The sequence below is a fragment of the Plectropomus leopardus genome, chromosome 24, assembly GCF_008729295.1.
Source record: "Plectropomus leopardus isolate mb chromosome 24, YSFRI_Pleo_2.0, whole genome shotgun sequence".
Taxonomy (NCBI): Eukaryota; Metazoa; Chordata; class Actinopteri; order Perciformes; family Serranidae; genus Plectropomus; species Plectropomus leopardus.
In genome coordinates this window covers 7,011,417-7,031,666 of record NC_056486.1, presented here as the reverse complement: position 1 = coordinate 7,031,666, position 20,250 = coordinate 7,011,417, and the positions used below count along the sequence as shown (strand labels likewise).

At 40.6% G+C, this 20,250-nt stretch overlaps 1 protein-coding gene across 11 annotated transcripts in view; it reads right to left on the bottom strand.

Annotated features, from left to right (window-relative positions):
* Positions 1-6,393: 6,393 nt before the first annotated feature.
* Positions 6,394-20,250, bottom strand: part of tns1a (tensin 1a) — a 106,146-nt gene continuing 92,289 nt past the window's right edge. For 6 of the 11 annotated variants that reach the window (XM_042513005.1, XM_042513009.1, XM_042513010.1 and 3 more), the window contains 14 exons: positions 16,129-16,203; positions 15,593-15,619; positions 15,175-15,256; positions 13,362-13,897; positions 13,183-13,269; positions 12,802-12,930; positions 12,605-12,700; positions 12,440-12,517; positions 12,244-12,315; positions 11,164-11,190; positions 10,655-10,823; positions 9,729-9,797; positions 9,552-9,581; positions 6,394-9,272 (listed from right to left, as the gene is read on the bottom strand). In XM_042513005.1, coding sequence (XP_042368939.1) covers positions 9,143-9,272; positions 9,552-9,581; positions 9,729-9,797; positions 10,655-10,823; positions 11,164-11,190; positions 12,244-12,315; positions 12,440-12,517; positions 12,605-12,700; positions 12,802-12,930; positions 13,183-13,269; positions 13,362-13,897; positions 15,175-15,256; positions 15,593-15,619; positions 16,129-16,203 — 1,607 coding nt within the window. In that variant the 3' untranslated portion in view covers positions 6,394-9,142. The remainder of the gene's footprint in view (positions 9,273-9,551; positions 9,582-9,728; positions 9,798-10,654; positions 10,824-11,163; positions 11,191-12,243; positions 12,316-12,439; positions 12,518-12,604; positions 12,701-12,801; positions 12,931-13,182; positions 13,270-13,361; positions 13,898-15,174; positions 15,257-15,592; positions 15,620-16,128; positions 16,204-20,250) is intronic. The other 5 variants (XM_042513007.1, XM_042513011.1, XM_042513014.1 and 2 more) reach the window with 2 other exon arrangements.

Sequence of the window (20,250 nt, the reverse complement as noted above, 5' to 3'; positions counted from 1 at the left end):
TTAATTTGATAACATTTTGCAGATGAAGCCCAGTAGGCCTGTTCAGTAAACAGTGGTCTCCAGAGTGAGTCTTGTGTGTGTTTGGACACACGCAAGGTCGACCCAAATACAGAAGACAGCAGGCAACAGCAACTCAAAACATGACTCTTCATGTCAGGGAAACAGCAACTGAACATCACACAATCAAAGATCTAAGGAGAACTGAACTGCAAAACAGGACTTAAATACAAACTAGACTGATGAGGGAATGAAGTGCAGGTGGAGAAAAAGGGCAGAGGAGCTCAGGTGAGGGGAATCAGGTGATGAGGCAGAGCAGCAGGCAGAGAGCTAACGAGGCTGATGCAGGGCAGGTGTGTGGATGGCAAATGAGGGAAAAGCAGCACAGAGCAGACCTACCTCAAATATATGCCCCATAAAGCTATTTAATGGGCTGATAACACTAAAAGTGGGTATTAAAAGTCACACAACCTAAGAAAATTGCAAGAAAATCTTTAAGAACCTGAAATTCTTTCACTGTAGAAAGAAAGGAAACAGAACATGGTCCAACAAAAAAGAAATAAAATATTATGAAAAAACAAACAGCACATACCATACTGGAGATATCCTTAATGCAAAACTCCTACTGTCCTGAAAGAATTCCTGCTATGCTGGACTCTGACAGATTTACAAGGTGCAGTTTATAGATCAAGGAATTTACAGCATATACAGTACGCAGGGCGTGTGAGTGTGCATACTTTGTCCGTCTCATTCTCCAAACAAACTGATTTTAAATGGGAAAAAGGGCAGAAGTAGGGTTAGGGTTAGGGTTAGTTTTGGAAAAATATGATGTTTTAAGACCGGAGAGGAGATAAAAAGTCGTGTTTGATACACACTTTTTGCAGTTTTCTGGCAGCTTCATCTCTGAATGAATGTGTCGAAGGGTGTAAGTTCCACCGTGGAGGAGATCGTCTCGATTTTTATTGCCATTGGCAGAACTCATAGACTAAATAATGGTTGTGTAATGGAATCGGTGCTGCCTTAAACACGGGAAATAAATGGTGGTGGTCATGTTCATTCATGCTGGTAATTATCACTGCCTTTTCAGGGAGAAAAAAAGGCAAAACCCACTCAAAGCAAAGAAATGAGAAACTTTGGAAAGACATTGACCCTGCTGCATCAATCCAAGATTTAAAACCACTCGTGTGTGTGTCTGTCTGGTGAACTCAGCATTTTGATACTGGGCAACCATTGAGGAGAAATCGCTCCTGCTCTGGGAGCACATGTTCGCCTCAGGAGGAAGTTTCCAGCCAGATGAATCTTCAAGTTAAAGGTTTCTTTTTTTCTCTCTCAGCTTTGGAAAGATTTCCAGAAATAAGATCTCACATGTGGAGACAAAAAGGCGCCTTGTATAGTACATGTCACATGAATAATAAGAAAAACTGCAATAAAAGCATGTGAAACAAATTATGCAGGTAACTCCATACATTGTGGCTCTTCGAGCTAGCCCAAGGAAAGGCCCTTCCTCGAGCTCCGAGGCTTCTCAGGGGCCACGTCGTAAAAAGAAACACTTACACCCCGACATGGCTCAAGTTTGGGAGTATTCACATTTATGACACACATTTATTTATTGTGTTTGCTCCCACATATAATGTGTTGATAACACTCACATGTCTGTACACTGAATGTGAAGCTGGAGCCAATTAGCTTAACCAGCGCAAAGACTGGAAATGGGGCGATCCTGGCTCTAAACCACCTTCCAGCTCCGCAAAAGCTCACTAATTCAAACAATATATCTTTTTTATCTGCATAAAAGCTAAAGTTTATGTATAGTATGTTATGTGTGTGGTGTTGGTGGTCTACCACCTCTCCTTTGTAGTTATTTTGTGTCCCGTTTTGCCCCTTTCCGTAGTTGTGTGTAATTTTGTGCTTGTTTTGCTCCTTCTTGTTATTGTTTTGTGTCTCTTTGAGTTAATTTTTTTTTTTTTTTTTGTTAATCTTTGTACTTTTTTTACATCTCTGTCATGGTTTTATGCCTCTTTATGCTTGCTTTGCCCCTTTTGTGGTCTTTTTGTTTCACTTTTTGATACTTTTTAATAGTTATATTGTGTCTCTTGCCTGTAATTTTGTGTCCCTTTGTGTTTGTTTGGCCCCTTTTTGTATTTATTTTGTGTCACTTTGTGCGTGTTTTGCTGCTTTTTGTGGTTATTTTGTGTTCCTTGTGTTGTTTTGTCCTTTTTTGTTTTTGTTTTGTGTCTCCTCAAGACAATGTTTTGGTTTATTTACATTCTTTTGTCTTTTTGTTTGTAGTTATTTTGTGTCTTTATGTTTGTTTTGCCCCTTTTTGTCATCATTTTGTTTCTCTTTTTGGTTGTTTTTCCTTTTTGTCCTATTTTATGTCTCCTTGCAGTTATTCTGCGCCTCTTTGTTGACTTCTGTAACTGCTCCTGGCCTGTGCCCTGTTGGCCCGTTCAGTAGGTCATCTATGGATGCCACACACTAACCTTCATTTGTCAAAACGTTGAACTTTTCCCCCAAAATTCAAATTACTTGGCCAATCACAAAATACAGTAATCCATGTTAAAACTCAAACATGTCTCTAAAACCACAAAGTAAGTGCAGCATATATTTTTGTGGCAGAGAAAAGAGGAAACATCCTTATTCTGATCCTGGCGGGATGAAACCTGCTTGTTTCCTCCCAAATCTCAGTCTGTGCTTGACTGAGATGCCTCATAGTCTCCACTCAGTCTCGTAAAACTTGACCCTTTAAAAGCCAAATTGGATGTGAATCCTCACACGACCTTGAAATATGTACGTCAGTGCTGCAGATATAGGCGCTGATAGTGCACTGATGCAAGATCGTTGTTCCGGAGAGAATTCACACGAGCGTGAAGCTAAAAGGGAGTCAGTGAGCTGTTGCAGGGACACGACAAGAGTCAAACGGAGCCTGCTCTGAAGCTTTGGCGGGAGAACAGCTGGCCCGTTTCAGAGCTGAGCGCTCTCAACGGCCTCTTTCTGACCAACATGTGGATGCGAAGAGAAGCCCAGCGTACCGTTTCCACCCGTAATTAGCCTCCACTGTTATCTTAAGGAAATCCTCAGGAGCCGTGAATGGTTCAAACTGCGGATATGACAGGGGTTAGGGATGTTTTCCGCAGCAAATGGGCTAAATCAAAGCTTTTCCTGAGAAGCTGGCAGAAACATCTGAACAAGATCACTGATGAGCTTTTAATAATTTCCTAAAAGATTCCTCGTCATCATCAGTCTGACAATATCATCATTTCATGAGTATTTCAAGGCAGCAAAAAGGCAGTTATGCATTTAGTGTCACTTGTAATAAGCACCTGCTGCTCTGCTTTGTGAGCAGCTTCAGGACATTAAACCTATCACTCTCATGTAGTCTGTTTTTTATAAGTCCTCTTTGGGAAGTAAAAAAAATACGACAGGGAGGAGGTGGAGTGCAAACCAAAACACGCAGGTTGATTTTTCCATTAGATAAGAGCAGAGTGGGAATTTTCCCTTATTTGAATATTTACAGTCCAGTGGCATCTGTGTGTGCAGGGGTCAGGTTTTTCCAAAACGACTGGATCTGTGTGTAGGAAGGTCATACCTGGGTGAAATGCCTCTCAGACTGTATACGTTTCCACTGTCCACGTTGGGTCACTAAAACACACAGAAGTACATGTTTTGGCCATCTGTTGCATGAAAGTGATTAAAAAAGTGCAGTATAAGTTACAGTTTAAACTTTGATATTACCTCTAATGGAAAGAAAATCTGAATTTACTTGTATATAAACTCAGAGTTGAATTGTTCATGAACTAAAAACTGGATTAAAAGGAGTTCATCTGCAGCTGGTAACACAATGCATTTTCTTTTAAAGTGAAACAACAATTGCTGGATGACTTGCTATAAGTTTTGTGCAGACATTAAAGGTCCCCAGCAGCCAAGTCGCCAGAATTAAATGTCGGCATTGTATATTTCTGCAAAACCCGGGTATGTTGCTTTTTGTTTTTGATGATAGCGGATAGTTTGACTGCTAGGCAAGACAGCCAAGCAGCAGATAGCAGCAGACTGTTGTGCGAGACAGAAAAAAAACAGGTATTTTTTAACTAGAGGTCAACATTTCAAGTTGTGTCTGCAGCGACAAAAGCAAGTTGTCTTATTTTTTAACAGAAGTTGTTTAGAGTGACAAAGAAAGACGGTATTTCTCCAATAAGAGTTTCACGATATTTCAAAGCAGGTTTGTCCCAACAAAGACAGATTTTTTTTGACGGAAGATATATCGTTTCTGGCAACAAAAACGAGTATTTTTATAATATGTACCTAAATAAAATCTGTCAATTGCTATTTAATGCCTTCACACTAAATTTGAAGACACGTTGGAGAAATGCTTGTGTTTTAGTTGAAGAGGAAAGTGCTAAAAATGCATTGTCAGCTTTATTTGAGCCTTGGTAGATCACAGGCCGCAAGCTTTTCATACTTCTTTCTCTTGCCGCATGTTCTTTGGCGTTAAACTCCTTCAGCGCACAAAACTTTAGACTGGACGTCATTCCAGCACAGCGGCTTACCTCCCAGCCGTCTTTCTTCAAAGTCGATTTCAAAGCAGACCGGCATCTGGTCCTGATTTCTAATTCAATGAATTGGCCGTCAATCGAACCCCAAACCACCCGGTATCAGGGCAGACGCTAGCCGCCGCGCCGCTGATCAGATGTTTGAACTTTAGCTGTGTTATGATTGCCTTGACAGATTCTATGTTTTGAGTTTGCTTTGTTTTCTCTCTGTTTCATGTTATTGAAATGCAAAACTTATTCTGTGCACAGGGGATCTCTTGTAAAAGAAAACTTTGCTGTCAATGGGATTTCCTTGTTCAAATAAAGGTGTCAAATCAAATCAAATCACGGAGGCTGCGGACGATACCGGGAACATGCCTTCCATCTACAGCGTGCTACCTTTACATTTGTCCGTTTTGAGTGTGAATGTATACGCAGAAGTGTCTATGAACTAAGCCAGGACCCAGCCGAGAGACCCATGATGCACTTGGTGAGAGTGTACCTCCCTTACAGCTCGTAATGTGCTGCGGCGAGGCAGAGGGCGACAGTGCGTATGTAATTTGTCAGAGGGGAAGTGTGTCATGCATATTTGGGAGTTTGAACACTGTCTGCAGCCGTGAGAACCTCACAGAGTTTTGATTATATTTCTTTATTGCCTGTCTCCGTGTCTCATGCCTCTGACTCTTGTTGGTCTCAGGCGTGGTGGGACCCGGGGGCCTTAAACTTGGAATTGAGCACCAAACAAACAAACAGACCAGGCTACTGCTTGGAGAGCTGCCTTGTTGACTCTGGATTTCCCCAAGTGGCTCAGCGGCTCGGCCACAAACACACACCTGTTATCAATTTGTTTGCGCTTGAAGATAGTTTAGCTCTGGTGTGTTTTGTTTTCTGGTTGTGGTTGAAACTCCACAACCAAATCTGTCAGTTGTTAATTGAGGAATTAACTTCATAACAACTAACAATCAACCTAAAAAAAAGAAGCACCAAACATGGGTGTTTCATGGTGACCTCTCACTGTTTTTTCCAGCAGGGATACAGCAACAAAAGTGTTGTGTTTGCTATGATATCTTTGGTTTGCAGAAACGTACAATGCCAGCATTTTTTTTACTGCACCTGCTTAATAACTAATCATTTTTAGAGACTCTGCACAAGTTTCCCTCACTGAATAGTAAATAAAACAAAAAAAGAGAAACAAAACCAGATTTATAGTTTCGAGAGGCTTAAAGGCAAAAAGACTTGACCTCAGACTGATAAATATTGAAAATTTTACCTTCAGATGAGAAAAATTCGCCTGAATGTCTTCCAGGCACATTGGAACATGTATCCACGTGAGGCTTTGTGTGCTCTGACCTCGTCACATTGCAGCTTGGCTCATCAATCAATACAATAGGTGTTAAAATGCAAACTATCAACAGGAATAAAGAGATAATCTAAAGGATTACACAGGGGAAGTACAAATTAAAAACAGGCAGCAGTCTGAAAGTAAAATGACGACAAAGGAAGTGAAGGTGAGGAGGGCAGCAGGTGAGCCAACGGTCACATGTGCCTTCAATGCAAAGTTCTTTCACATGAGAAGAAAGTTTGGATTTTGAACAAAGCTTTTTCTTATATAACTGCACCTCTGAACATGCAGGACACACAGCTGCACTTTAAATGAGCTTCCCCAAGGTGTTGCACATCAGACCTAACGAGCTGCACACCTGACAGAGGAGCTGGATGATGCAGGACTGAGGTTGATGTTTGGAAAACAAAGGAAGGAATGAAGGAAATATGTCTAAAAATAAGCTTTTGGCAGCAAACTCATGAACCAAAATTAGTTTTAAACCCCTTTATCAAGCCACAAAAACCAAATCAACACCCACATAGCTTTAATGTAACTGATTTGTATTGCTTTAATGTTTTTTTTCTCCTTAGGAACAGGTAAGCCATGACAATATAATGTAAATGATAAGCGCAAACAAAATCTGAGACCCTTTTGTACATTCATATTAGCACATTCATACAACAAGTCCCGTCTGTACATAGGGGTCACAGAAATCACTTCTTTTTCCACTGAAACAAGGTGACGCTTGACTCAAAGCCAACAGGCAAAATGTGAGTTTTAGATTTTTTAAAATTTAGAGATTTATTTTTTGTGTTTTGTTTCTTTTCCTCTCCAAATGACACTGTACCTCTTTGCTCTCAGTAAAGCGCCGCCATACATTCCTCCATCTGTTATCACTGACCGTGCGATAGTGTGATGATGCGACGATGAAAGTTTCTTGAAAAACATGTCAGGAAAAAAAAGAATAAATAAGAATAAATAAATCAGTGAGTTTCTCGAGAGGGCCCGGAGACGACACCTTTGGCAGTCTGACAAAGCTTCAGCTGTAGAGCTTTACAATGAGACAACTTCATCTACGTCCAACAATGACACCCATATGGAATTTTCTTTTGTGAATGTAAGTGCTTTGTTTACACACTTCCAAAGGAGCGTTTTTGGAGCATTGAGACACCAGAAAAAAACAAATTATTAATAAAGTCCATGCTTTTGTCTCACTTTATGGGCCCGTGTGTTACTCGCATGACCAATAATACACATTTCTGTGTCCCGTCCTTCTTAAATTTGCTGCTAAAGCTGAGCAAGGTGTGAAAAATGGCGTCGAACGTAAAAAGCGACATGCAGCCAGTCAGCATAAAGTGTTTGAATCTTTGGCAAAATTATAATTGTAACTGTCATGGGTGTATACAGCTGTTTTCGTATTGCATTTGAGGTTCGAAACTTTTATCCCTTTTCTAAAAACCTTAACATCTACTACATTTGCGCCATTTTTGAGCGTGTTCCTCGCTGCCGAAACGCGCCCCAAATGCATCTGTCCATGCAATTCTTCTACCTCATTCATGCCCTACCTCGTTCGGAGAGAACGCAAAAATGAAAAAAAAACATGACGAGCCAAAAAACATATACATGTACAAAGTAATGTACACCATATATTCAAACACATTTCAAAATCGTCAGACTTTGAAATCATTAGCCAAAATAAGTATATATTTTTTTCTCAACCCATTAGGTAATCTTCTTTATCTAGACTGTACAATATATGTATATATGAGTAATCATGAGGGACCAAAGCAACAAAAATAAATACTTTTTCGCTATGTCACCTTTCAAAGTAGTATATCTATGTACATTTATATCAATTTTCCTTAGCTTATTGTGAATGGTTGAGCGTGTGTTCAACAAGCAGGCATTTGCGCACAGTGTGTGTATTTTTTTTTTCCTTTTGCTCTAAAAGGTATCTAAATGTAGATTTTCGACGACACTGTGAGGAAAAACAAAGACTGTCCTTGGTACAGTGAAAGGTAACCCTGGCTCAAATCGACCAAAAAAATATCTCACCATCATGTGACTACTTCAACAATGGGTTTGTCTACTTTGTTTTCTGAGGAGGAGGAGTACAAAAAAATGTCTATTTCATGCAGTCTTTGACAAGTCATACAACCTCAGTGTCCGTTAAGTCGTTTTTAGCACACAGCATAGAATGTTTTCAGTGATGTTGAATGTAGCTATGAGGGAGGGTGCAATTTGGGACAACAACATGCATAAAGAACAGTGCATAGGTCCAGGTCATTGGGCCAGTCCCTGGTGATTTCCAGTGTGTTTCAGTGGCAGCGTCTATCAACAGATCCACTACTGCAAGCAGTTGGTGATGGGGAAAAGGGAGGTCCAAGCCTGAATGAGTGGCGCCACCTTGTGGACAAACAGTCTTCCTCTCTCCGTATGCCATGCTGATTTAAGGAATCCGATAAAGAGTTTTTACAGAGAGATCAGGCTTGGACCGGAGGTGATGCAAGTGTGACACAAAGTGCGGTGACCTTAGCGTGTCTTTTTCTTTCTTTTTTTTTTTTTTTTTTTTTTTTTGAGTCTATGCGCAGTTTAAGATCAGTCGTTGTTTCACTGCAGAGCCCTTTCCAACACACAACAGACCCGGAAATGACCACTCTAAAGATTTCACAATGATTTTTGTGGAAGGTAGAAGAACCAAGCTTAAAGATCAAGCTAACATGCATAAGGTCTTCAGACACTGTTTTGCTAAAAGCCATCAAGGCCAACTTTTTTCCTGAAGACTTGTCTTTTTTTTTGTGTTTTTTTTCAACACTTCATCTTTTGAAAAGAGGAAATAATAATGGCTTAATAGCTACATCATTCTTGCACTTGTATTGCAACTACCTTTGGTAAATCAATCAACGAAAACGACAACATAAAACCCTGAAACTTACGAGTCCTTACGAGTTCCTCGACTGAACTTAGCATTGTTCCTTTAGTCTTTAGCATTTTTCTTCTTGTACAGGTTCCCCTGTTTGTAAATTTTCTCCCTTCGATGGCCTCCATGTTTGTCACGTTCACAGCTCCACCCCACACATCCGCTAACGCCACTCTGGATCCTCACCCAAATCCTTCAAATAGAGACTCTCTCCAAAAAAGACAAACCAGCAAGGCAGAGAGAAAAGAAAGAGAGAGAAACAGAAACAACAGAAAACAGAAAGAAAGGACATCATCGAGTCCTGGCGATAAAAGACACCAATGATGAAGGAAGATTTCAAAATGGCAGCTGCCATTTGGACGTTGAGGGGTTTCACCGCTTCATCATTTTGGAGGCGAAGCTGACGATGGCGGAGGCGGGCTGATCTGGGTCCAGTTCAGCGAACAGGTGGCTGACATTGTCTGTTGTGCTTCCTTGTTTCCTCGCAACGAATCCAAAAAGCCTGGTGGGATTGAGAAAGAAAAATATCCTGCGGTAAGTATTTTTTTGACACTCAAGGAACAAAATCACCTGAAAAAGTAACTAAGATGTGTTTGGATTTGTCTTTACTGTATGTAATAATGAAAATCTACGCTACAAGACCAGAATAACAATGTGGAATTCTTCGTGCTAAAATATTCATCCCTCCACAGTAACCTGTAACACATTCATTAGTATGGTGACTTAAGTAACTAAAATAACCCAAAAATATATGGTATACAGTAACTATGGTTATACATACTTCACGGAGCCACCTCCTTCTTTGCCCCATCTATGGAGAGAAAACACAAGATTTTTTATTTTATTTTAATAAAACAATCAAAAAGTATATATATATATATATATGTGAGTGTGTGTGTATGTGTGCATTTTGTGTTATTGATATTGGGATAAGAGAAAGGGTCTTGAGGTTTCTTACTTTCTGTCCTGTGGATCAATGTCACAGTAGGTTACCGTGTTGATGGGATAGTGTCGCCTGAAGAAAAGTCTGCAGCAAAAGAAATGACCATGCGTGTTAATTTGTGTATGGTGGGTTATTAGTGCCATTTTCCATTGATTAAAGCCACCGTGTGCAGTATTTTGACATGACTGAAGTGTCTTTGCATTTATACAATGTCAACAAAGTGACTCTTTTTTACTATCTTTATTATCACGTTAATCACTGGGCCCACTTTTTTCATTTTTTGGGCTATATTTTTGCCGGTTTCAACCAATCATAAACTCATATTTTCTTTCAGAGTTTAAAGGTACTTCTCACCCTTAAAAATGATCATTTGTATATCAGTTACTCACCACGTTATGTTGAATTTGTGAAGGAAACTTTGTTTTTCGCACATGCTTTCATGGTGAATGAACAATCAAAAAACTGAAAAAATTCTTGATGAACTAAATTCATGGGGGTACATGTTTAACAACAGCAAAATTACATCAAAATATTCATTTACAATATATAACACAACTCGTACAGTATAGTCGAGGTCTCATTAATCCAGTCGTGTTCTTAATAATTCCCAAACAGACAGCACTTTCTGATGAGGAGTTTTCCCTCACTGAACACTGCAGCTGCTGGTCTTGTTTTGCTGTTGTTAAATGTGGAGCCTTATTATTTCAATTCATCAAGAATTTTCTTTGTTTTTGGATTCTTTGTTCATCATGGAGGCATGCCAGAAAAAAACATTTTCCTCAAGAATTCGATATAACATGAGGTGAGTAATTAATGTACATATGGTCACGATGAGGTAAAGTATTCCTTGAAAATCAGATTAAATATGGGAGAACTTTGGGAGAAATAACATCGTCTCAAGGGAAAGTCGGGAGTGCTTGCTTTCGTGCGTGTTCACTCACTTCCTCTGACTGTCGGTGAGTGTGATGCCCTGTGTTGACACTTTGAAGTGAACGGTGGTGGCAGCAGGCAGAGGGTTGGTCGCCAGTGTCTGACTGATCGCCTTGGCAATGGCCTGAGGCCCCGTGAGAGACTCCATGTCCACAGAGTTGATGTAGAGAACATTGCACGCTAGAGGTAAACAACACAGAGGCACTGATAAATAGAAACAGACACAAGAGAAAAACAATGTGCATGCAGTTCAGTGTAAGTGGGGTTTCAGTGAGGAGTGTCTAAAACGCTTATATTGTGTAGTTAAGTTTCTCATGCACTGCAGATCACTTTCCTATGACTTTCAATTTATAATGCATGCATTTCAACTTTTTCCAAGCTTCCAATTGAAGGTTTATTTTAAGTTGTTCTCAGATGCAAATACACATGTATAACTCTATGAAAGCTTTGTTTCTGTGACAGAAGGCATCACCACATTCACATTTAGTCAAAGTGCATGATGGAGCAGATCAGTATTTACCATGGGCGTCCTCGGGAACCTTTTGAACTGTAAGGTAAGGGTGACAACGTGTGAGCAAATTAACTGTCTAATGTAATGTTTGATGTAGATAACATAAAAAAATGCTTAGACTTGATATTATTCTGTTTTTCAGATAACAGAAACAATGTTCAGTTTTTGTTTGGACAGTCAACTTTATATTTTGAGCTGTTGGAAGCTAATGGGACTTGATCTCATAAGTATTCTGGCTCCCGCCTTACAATTTTCTTCTGCTTATTCTCATTTATAAAGTCTCCAGTGGGGGAACATTCACTGATGCTTTCTGTCGTGATGACAGATACTGAATTGTTACCAAAAACTGTGCCAAAAACTGCAGTTCCAATAATGGACACTTGAGGCTGACTACAAGAGTGACTCAATCCCAATAAACCCCAATTTAAAATGCTCAGTTATACAGAAGGAAAAAAACATGCTGACAGCTTTATACAAAAAAACAAACACTTTTTGTCTTTTTTAGCTCATTACAACATTCATGACAACTGTATGGAGGTAAATTTATATATAACTCACCCGAATTTTATCAAGGCTAAAAGTTATGCATAATTAAGGGCAGGGATGTTTTGAGCGACAGGCGTGTGCTGTTGGTCGACAAGTCGCCACAACAGCGACAACGTTGGTAGGTAACGTAAATACGGCATGACCCCAGATTCAGACTATATGTGTAGTTATCGCTAATTCAGTGTGTTTTCAGTTCATGACTGAAACATTTTGGTCGCCTAAAAAAGTCTTGTTCCACATTTGGTTGGATGGAAAGATCCTCAAAGGAGTCGGATGTTCAGTTTTTCATTAGCATTATCAAAGTTAACCATAGACCTTAAATGCACAGTGCTGTCCATGCCAGCAGCAAGCTCCACCCTCTTGTCCAAATATTGCCACTTCTGTCTCAAAAAATCCAAGATGATGACAAGCCGAGATGCCAAAGTCAGAGCTTCGGAACGGGAGTTTACAAAACAATTGATGACATCCAGCTGGCTGCATCCACTTTTGATGCAGCGTATGGCAAAAACCTGTCAAAACCATCTGAACAGCAGTTCAGTTTACCTGCTCCCTGCTTCAAAAGTTCAGCAACTGGATCGGTGGGTGTGGCGAGCTCCAACGCCTCTTCATTTGGGTCTGTGAGTGACAGGTAGAGAACAGGAAAGATCCGTTATGCCAGAAACCAACATTGCAACACAAATGACAATTAATAAACTTAATACCATTGACATTTATTGATAAATAAGAAAGTGAAGCTGACCTTTGGTGGGGATCATCAGCTTACAGGGCAGAGCCAGTGGAGTCATCGAGTGTTGGTACACCAGAGCAGAAAGACAACCTGCACACACACAGAAATCTCTCTGTTAAACTGGATCACTTTGATGTCAATTTGATCGGCACGGCTGAGGTCACAAACAGAGCTCACCAAAGTAGGGTTCATTGGGACAACCCTTCAGACGGACGCCTTTGGGGCTCGTCTCAATCAGGAAGTGTCTCACCAGCTCATTAGTCATGTCGCCAACTGGAAAAACATTAGAATAATTTCATTTTGGTCAGAACAAGGAATTTTGTTTGAAATTTAAAAAAGAAAAAAGATAACGCTGGTAAAGTTAGTTTCTTTACCTTTTTTGTTCTGTTGGATAGTTGGTGGAGGACAGGCCACCTTCATGGCCAGACCGTAGGCGCCACGGAAGGAATGGCTGTCCCTTATGATGAACGCCCCAGGCTCCCTGTCCTTCAACAGATTAATGGCTGAAGGAAAGACAGAGGAGGCAAGCAAACAGAAGAAGGTCAAGCAGGACGATTAAGAGATTAAAGTTGATTCGGCAGAAAGGGAAACGACCAGAGACAAAGACAAAATTAGGGTCATGAGACTCATTGATCAGTGGACAAGAGGACAAAAAAGGGGACAAACACAAGGGTGAAGAAGATGTAAGTGGATAGCGGCCGTCATTGTTATTTTACTCGTAAATTAATAGCAGTGTGTTGTTTGAAATATCTCACCTTGCTCTCTGGTGATGTCTGGCTTGTACCAGAACTTGGACGTGTCCTGGACAAACTTGACATTCATCTTAATGTCTGGATAACCATCTGTTTGGACCAAAGAGACAAGAAAAATGATAACTGTAGAGGACACAAACATTCTGTGGTGTAATCTATCAAGTCGTGTTTCTGCGTCTCACCATATATGGACTTTGAGACGTCTGGGAGCGTGTGTGTGCCAGACAGGTTTGGCGTGCTGCCACCGCTAGCTGGCGTCAAGTTCTTGTTGTCCGTCCTCTCTGCGTCTCCGCTGGACATGTGCCTCTTCTCAGGCAGCTGCGGGGAGACTGGGAAGGCTGGTGTGAAGGGTGGCGGGGCGCTCCCTTGACGTGAAGCAGCCCCCTGCTCGTCAGGTGTGCCGTGGCCGCTCGCTGCAGTGCGGCGTCCCATCAGGGGGCTAGGGGGCACGCCAGTTGCAGGTGTTTTTCGACCAATCAGAGGGCTGGAGGGGATGCCAGGAGAGGGGTGTCTGGCTAGTGAGGGGCTGGCTTGACCCAGGCGTCTCTGGAGGGCGGGGCTCGGAGGCGTGTTGGTGGCCACTGTGCGGTGGAGGGTGTTGGGGCTGCCGGGGACGGTGTGGACGCCCATGATGTTGACCTGGGAGCCTTCAGGGGACGCAGGCCTGTGAGGGTAGGAGGGGTTATGCGGGGTGCCATCGGAAGAACCAGTCCTTCTTCTACACACAACAAAAGGAAAAAAAAGACACAATTATCATTTTCCCATCTGCATTTTGTATCTAGGGGCGACATCTTAACTGTTTTTTACTACAGCATCACAGTCAATCAGCGAGTGTCCCCTCTGATGCTACACTGTGATCTAAAATGACAAAGGCTCTGTCCTGCACTCAGTAGGCTTTTTTTTTGGCATTTCAGTACCGGAGGAACTTTTTCATCTTTTTAAAATCACATTTCTAAGAACTATCCTTTTTATTTTGTCCGCACCCAAAGAACTAGGAACAATTGCAGTTCTTTGAGCGCTGTTTTCAGGGACTTTTTCTTGCTCCTATTTTAGAGTACGTACTCTTTCAACACAAGAGGAACCTTTAGTGACATAATTGTATGTTGATTGTTCAAACACATGAGCCAGTGCAGCACCATCAATTACTATTTTTAGAAGTCTGTTCCCTGTGCAAAGAATGGACAAAACCAAACACAAGCAACAGCTCATAACAAAAAAACAAGAAATAAACATGGATGCTTTACACACATCTTCCCCCCAGCAGCACAGTAAATGTTCAGCACTGTTTCCAAAACCTCCTAGAGTCCTGCATGTTCTCTGCCTGCTGCAACACAGCTGACTCAAATGATCAGCTCGTTATCAAGCAGCTTTCGGAGTTTGTAACAAACTGATCTTTTAATTCAGCTGCGCTAGAGCAGGGAGACATCTAAAACATGCAGGGCAAGTGATACTTGAGGAGAGAGGTTTGGGAAACACATATCTATACAATCAGCACAGTTTCAAGATTGATGTAACTAATTCAGCATCCAACCAAATGTCTCCCCTTCTGTTCCTGAGTTGTGACACTGAATAATGGTCAGAAAAGTGTTTTTGCAGAACATTATGATGTCACACTGAAACTGACCTTTGAGCTTTTGGGTATTAAATTTCATAATTTCATCTCGTTAGACATTTTTGTGTGAAATTTTGTCATAATTAGCATCAGAATACTTGAGATATGGTCAAAAACGTGTTTTGAAAGTTCACAGTGACATTGGCCACCAGAAATTCAGTTCAATCTTGAGTCCAAGTGAACTATTTCTATATGCACATTACTTTACATTAGTTCATTGTTTGATTGTGTGATTAGTTTTGAATATGTAACAAAAACATTTTTTTTTCATAATCTCCTTTTCTTGAAACATTTTTTCTAAATTGGTGCTCTTCTATTTGCAGTTGCACAACGAAAATACAAAACGCTACATTTCAGCAAGTGGACTTTTTTCCCCCACTCACCCATCAGCACTGTGAACGGGACTGCTTGAGGAGAGAGGAACGTTGAGCGGTTGTGCTCTGGAGTCCCCAAAATTGCGATTATCTGAGGATCACAAAACATCCGAACAAACACACAGTCAGTCTCAACTTAGTGCATGATTTAATTAATTTTGTCCAGGACCAAACGGGATGCAGTTATCAGGCGTAGAACCAGAACAAAAAAGTTGGAGTGACAGAAACAAGAAATTATTAAATTTTCATTCTTAAAACAAACATTCTATGTAAAGCTTGGATGCAGAACTGAAAAGGAGAACAGGAGAGAACATTTGCTTGCAGTGAAACACAAAATTGTCACAAAACAAAAAGAATGTGCTGATGTCAGGAGACTTGTACTGGGTGCAGAGACGCTAACAGTACACTGCCACAGAAATGCCCTTACCTTGCTCTCCATCATTAGATTCAGAGTCTGACAGCGAGAGCAGACAGAAAGCAAGAGAAGAAGAAGATGTGTCGAAGAGGAGGAGACAAGGAGGAGATATTTGAGCACAAAGCAAGAACTGGAGGCTTTGTGTTAGCAGTTAGCATTTAGTGAAAGCATTTCCAGGGGGGATAATATGTGTGAGCAGCAGAGGGCAGCACACACTGACAATTACAGTGTTAAAAGCCAGTTTCTGCTCACTCATCTACACAGCTACAGGATGACATAATGCAGTGATGCTGCACTTGCAGGATCTGAACAAAGTCAAAGCATTTGCACATTTAATATCCCACATTTTCATCCTCTTAGTTTTACAGTTGTTAATTGCCCCTGACAGGCTAAAATATTCTGTATGAGCTTGTTCCATGAGAGTATATGTATGTCAGGATTGCATCTTTAAAATGTTCTGGATAGTTCCTGGATCTCTCAATAGAAAATGTGAAGGACATTGACTCCAATTAAGATGAACAAATCATATCTGATGTGTGTAAACTGACCTGATCCACTCTGTTGATGAGGCTTCAGTCCCAGTGCTGACAGAGGAGTCTTGGTCAGACCTGGAGGAGAGCGAGCTGCAGGGGAAAAGCGAGAAAGAGGGATGTGAAGGAATGCTGCACAGAAAAAACATGATGACATGATGTTGAGACACACAAAACATGCAAGGATGTAAAACAAGTAATGTAAGGCATGAAAAATAACAAATAACCACTTTAGTACCAATACAACACTGCATAGAAATGTATTAGATGGTAGATGTTTCAGGTAAGAATAGTCTCTCATTTTAAGTGGTCAACCAGCACTAAGGTGTGTTTTTTTCAGGAATTGAGTGATTCTAATTTTTACAAGTGCAACAATAGGATATTAGAGTAAGCACATATGCTCTCACTCATAGCACAAAAAAAAATGTCTAAGAGAGAGTAAGATGAAAAGTCAGAGGGCCCAGTAAATACAGGCACCTCTATCCTCGCAAAAGCACAGAAGTAGAATTGTTTTCTTTCCTTCAGGTGCACAATTAAAATTTTGCATATTTCTAAAGGTCACATCAGGTACAAACATGTCCACAAAGACATAATATTTGAAGTACATACTATTTCGCACTCTCATAAGAACCACATTTGTTTGATGTGTCAGGTATCAATATCACCAAGAAATCCAAAGTCATCTTTTTTTTTCCCCTATTTGTGGTCCATTCAAAAGATGTAAAAGGAATCTTGCCATTGAAATAAAACTGAAATTTAACCCTGAACAAACAATGAAGTTGCAACTGTAAACAAGTCAATGAGCATCAATCCACAACACAAGTATGTAGTCATGAAAATGTTGCATGCTGCCACTCAAACAATGATCGAGTCAGTTAGACTGAGACAAAAACACTGGATAAAGGTTGAATATGGGGTCATTTTAAAGGAATACTTCAACCTCCAATGACAATTTGTGTATAAGTTACACATCTTGTGTTATGTTGAATTCATGAACATAACTTTGCTTTTCTTACCTGCTTCTAGTGAACAAAGAAACTCAAAAATCAGTGAATACGAATAAAACCTTTAAAACGCCATAGTCACAGCTCCTGTGTTCAGTGACGTAAAATTACTGTTCTTAATCAATGAAGTCTGAATTTTCTCTGTTTTTGGAGTCTTCATTTGACGTGGAGGCATAAATTTAAAGTAACATTGGGTGAGTAACTGATGTATAAATGATTATTTGGGGGATGAAGTATTGCTTTAATATTGCAATGCGTAGTGGAAGAGATACATGAAATTTATCCGAAGACTTCAGAGTTATTTCCAAAATGAGATGCCGGCAAATTATCTCTTTGTGTGATGTTTCTTTGTGTAATAATTTAAATACAGTGATGTATTTCTCTCAGTCACTGCTACAAAAGTAACGATGTACATTGATGTAATTAATATGTAATTATAAATTATTTTTATAGACTAGATCTAATGGACATTCATCAATTTGGAAACAAACTCTTTGTTTTCATTAATTCTCAACTTACAAAAGAATCCAGATCAACAGCATGACAGGGATATGGGATAAGAGCTCACTTAAGGTGTCATGATGAGGGGTGGGGAGGTGGGGGGGGCAAATATGAAGGTTTGTGCCACAGAGCAGATTCTTACTGCAACAGCTGTGTGTGTTCAGCACTGCTGGCTGGAGTGGAGGCAGGGCTGCTTTACAAAAGTGTCCTCACTGTCAACACAATCTGTCAAACAGACCTGCTGGACAGGGTGATCGCTGCTGTAACTGAGCTGAAATCCAATAGATACGTCTCGAGGAGTTTGGTCGAATGAGAAGTATATCTTATTGTCCTTTCACTTTTTTAAACATTTTTTAAGGGAAAAATCATGTATAGAAAATGTTGGTGCTACAAAAGTCCAACCTTTCTGATGATACAATGCAACATACAGTGGTCGCGCAGCACTGGTCAGAAGTGCTAAAACTTTGCACCTTTTTTGGAGTTTTGCTGGAAACAAAGAATCTGTTGATCTTAAGCCTTCAACAATGTACTGCAGTGAAAAATGAAAGAATGAAAATATAAAAAGTCTGCAGTATAAATGCTATAATTATTCACAGACATCTTATGTTGTACAATGATTGCAAGTGCATTGCAATTACGTCATTTTCTATCACTCCTCATTACGTTTGCCCTCTCTAAATTTGCATCCCAAGGAATAATGACAGAATGACAAACTTTTTGCCCTTGTCATTCAAAGACATGATTTGCACACACCTGCTCTGTGCTGCTGTTTGCTCACAAGTCATGCAACACTTCTTGTTTTGCCTGAAGAAAATTCAAAAATTGTTTTTCTTGTTTTCTTCTTCATGTTTTTAAAAGTGCAGCAGCATTTACATGAGGGCTTTATCTGCGTATGTGTGTTTTTTCTTTCCTTTTTTTGGGCTAATTCTAAGGTAATCTTTTTTGTTTGTTGCTAATTTTTGTGATATTTCTTGTTAAGTTGCTAATTTCCTCACTCCTATGTCTTTAAAAAATCAATCAAGCTGATTTGCTCGGGTTTCAAAGGGTTAGTACATGAAAGATTTGGAGTCCAAAACCCAAAGCTATAAACTTAAAGAAACACAGAAAAGCAGCAAATCTTGAGAGTTTGAATAATTTTCTGTCGGTTGACACATTTTTTTTAATCCACTAATCAATGTCAAAAGTCAAAAAAAGTCAGAGTGAGCAGCCCCTGAACACAGAATGGCTCAGTGAAGAAGAGTACCCGCCCTATGCAAAACACAATGGGTCACAAACTGCTGCATAATGCATCTTTAAAACCCACTTTACCCCCTCAGTGTGCTGCAGAAATCTCTCATCCTTTGACACAACAGTGATGGATCAAACCTTCACCCTCATCCTGCTCCTGCTGAACTCATCTGCAACTTTCGGCAAGTACGTCTTCATCGCAAAGAGAGAAATCTGGCATGAAGCTCAGAGGTACTGCCGGGAGTTTCACACAGACCTGGCTCCTGTCAGTAACTCACACGACACAGAGCGTCTGAAGCAGTTGGCTGTTGACCCAGAAGAGTACATCTGGATCGGACTGACAAGGAACTCCATGGACCCTGAGAAATGGACGTGGTCAGGAGGTGAAGCCGTGTCCACGTTTTTCTGGGCAAAGGATCAGCCCAATAACCGACCATGGGAAGACTATGGCATAATTAAGAACTTCACATGGCACGATGCAACACCACTGTATTTTCAACCCTTCTTCTGCTACAGTGTGGTCGTAGTGAGAGAGAGGAAGACGTGGGAGGAAGCTTTGCACTACTGCAGAGAGCACCACCGCGACCTGGCCAGCGTGGCGTCGGACACAGAGATGATGCTGATCCAGAAAGAGTTGAACAAAAACGAGACAACGGCACACATCTGGATTGGGTTGCACTTCTTCCCCAGAGAGTGGCTGTGGGTGGACGGGCAGCCAATGAGTTACGAGGCCTGGGGCCAAGAGGGCAAGCCTGCGTGTCCGAAAATCAAGCTGGAGTGTGCGGCCCTGAAGGTGATGGACGGAACGCAGACGAACAACAGGACAGACTCTACATTGGTTGCTAATGCCAAAGTGGAGACAGATGTGGTTCACACTAATAATACAGGAAGCTGTGGAGCGAGAAGTACAGCACCTGATGGACAAACTAATTCTGGAGAAAGTGATTCAGCTGCAGATGTAAAAGTGTGGGAGGCTCATGACTGCGAGGAGAGACTTCATTTTATTTGCTACTGAGAGTTTAACCCTCTGATACCTGAGCAAACTGGCTTGACTTCTTTCATGGGAAGAGGGTGACAAGCAGCTTAACCAAAAAATAGCACGAAATTATTAAAAAGGTACAAGAAAATTACCTACATCCATGAAAAAATAAGAAAATGATGAATGTTATGTGTTATGAATATGGTTTTCTAGACCCCCCTCCCCAGTTTTTGATAATATTTAAAAATCTCCACAGCTAATTTCCAGATCAGTTCCTTGTTGGTTTTTTGAGACATTTCTTGCCAAGTTGCTCATCATATTTTTTCCTGTGTTATGAAAGAAATCAAACCCATTCTCTCAGAATTCAGAGGTATAGATGCTAGTGAAAGGCGTCTGAGTGCAGCACTAAATGTATTTGCAGTACTGTTA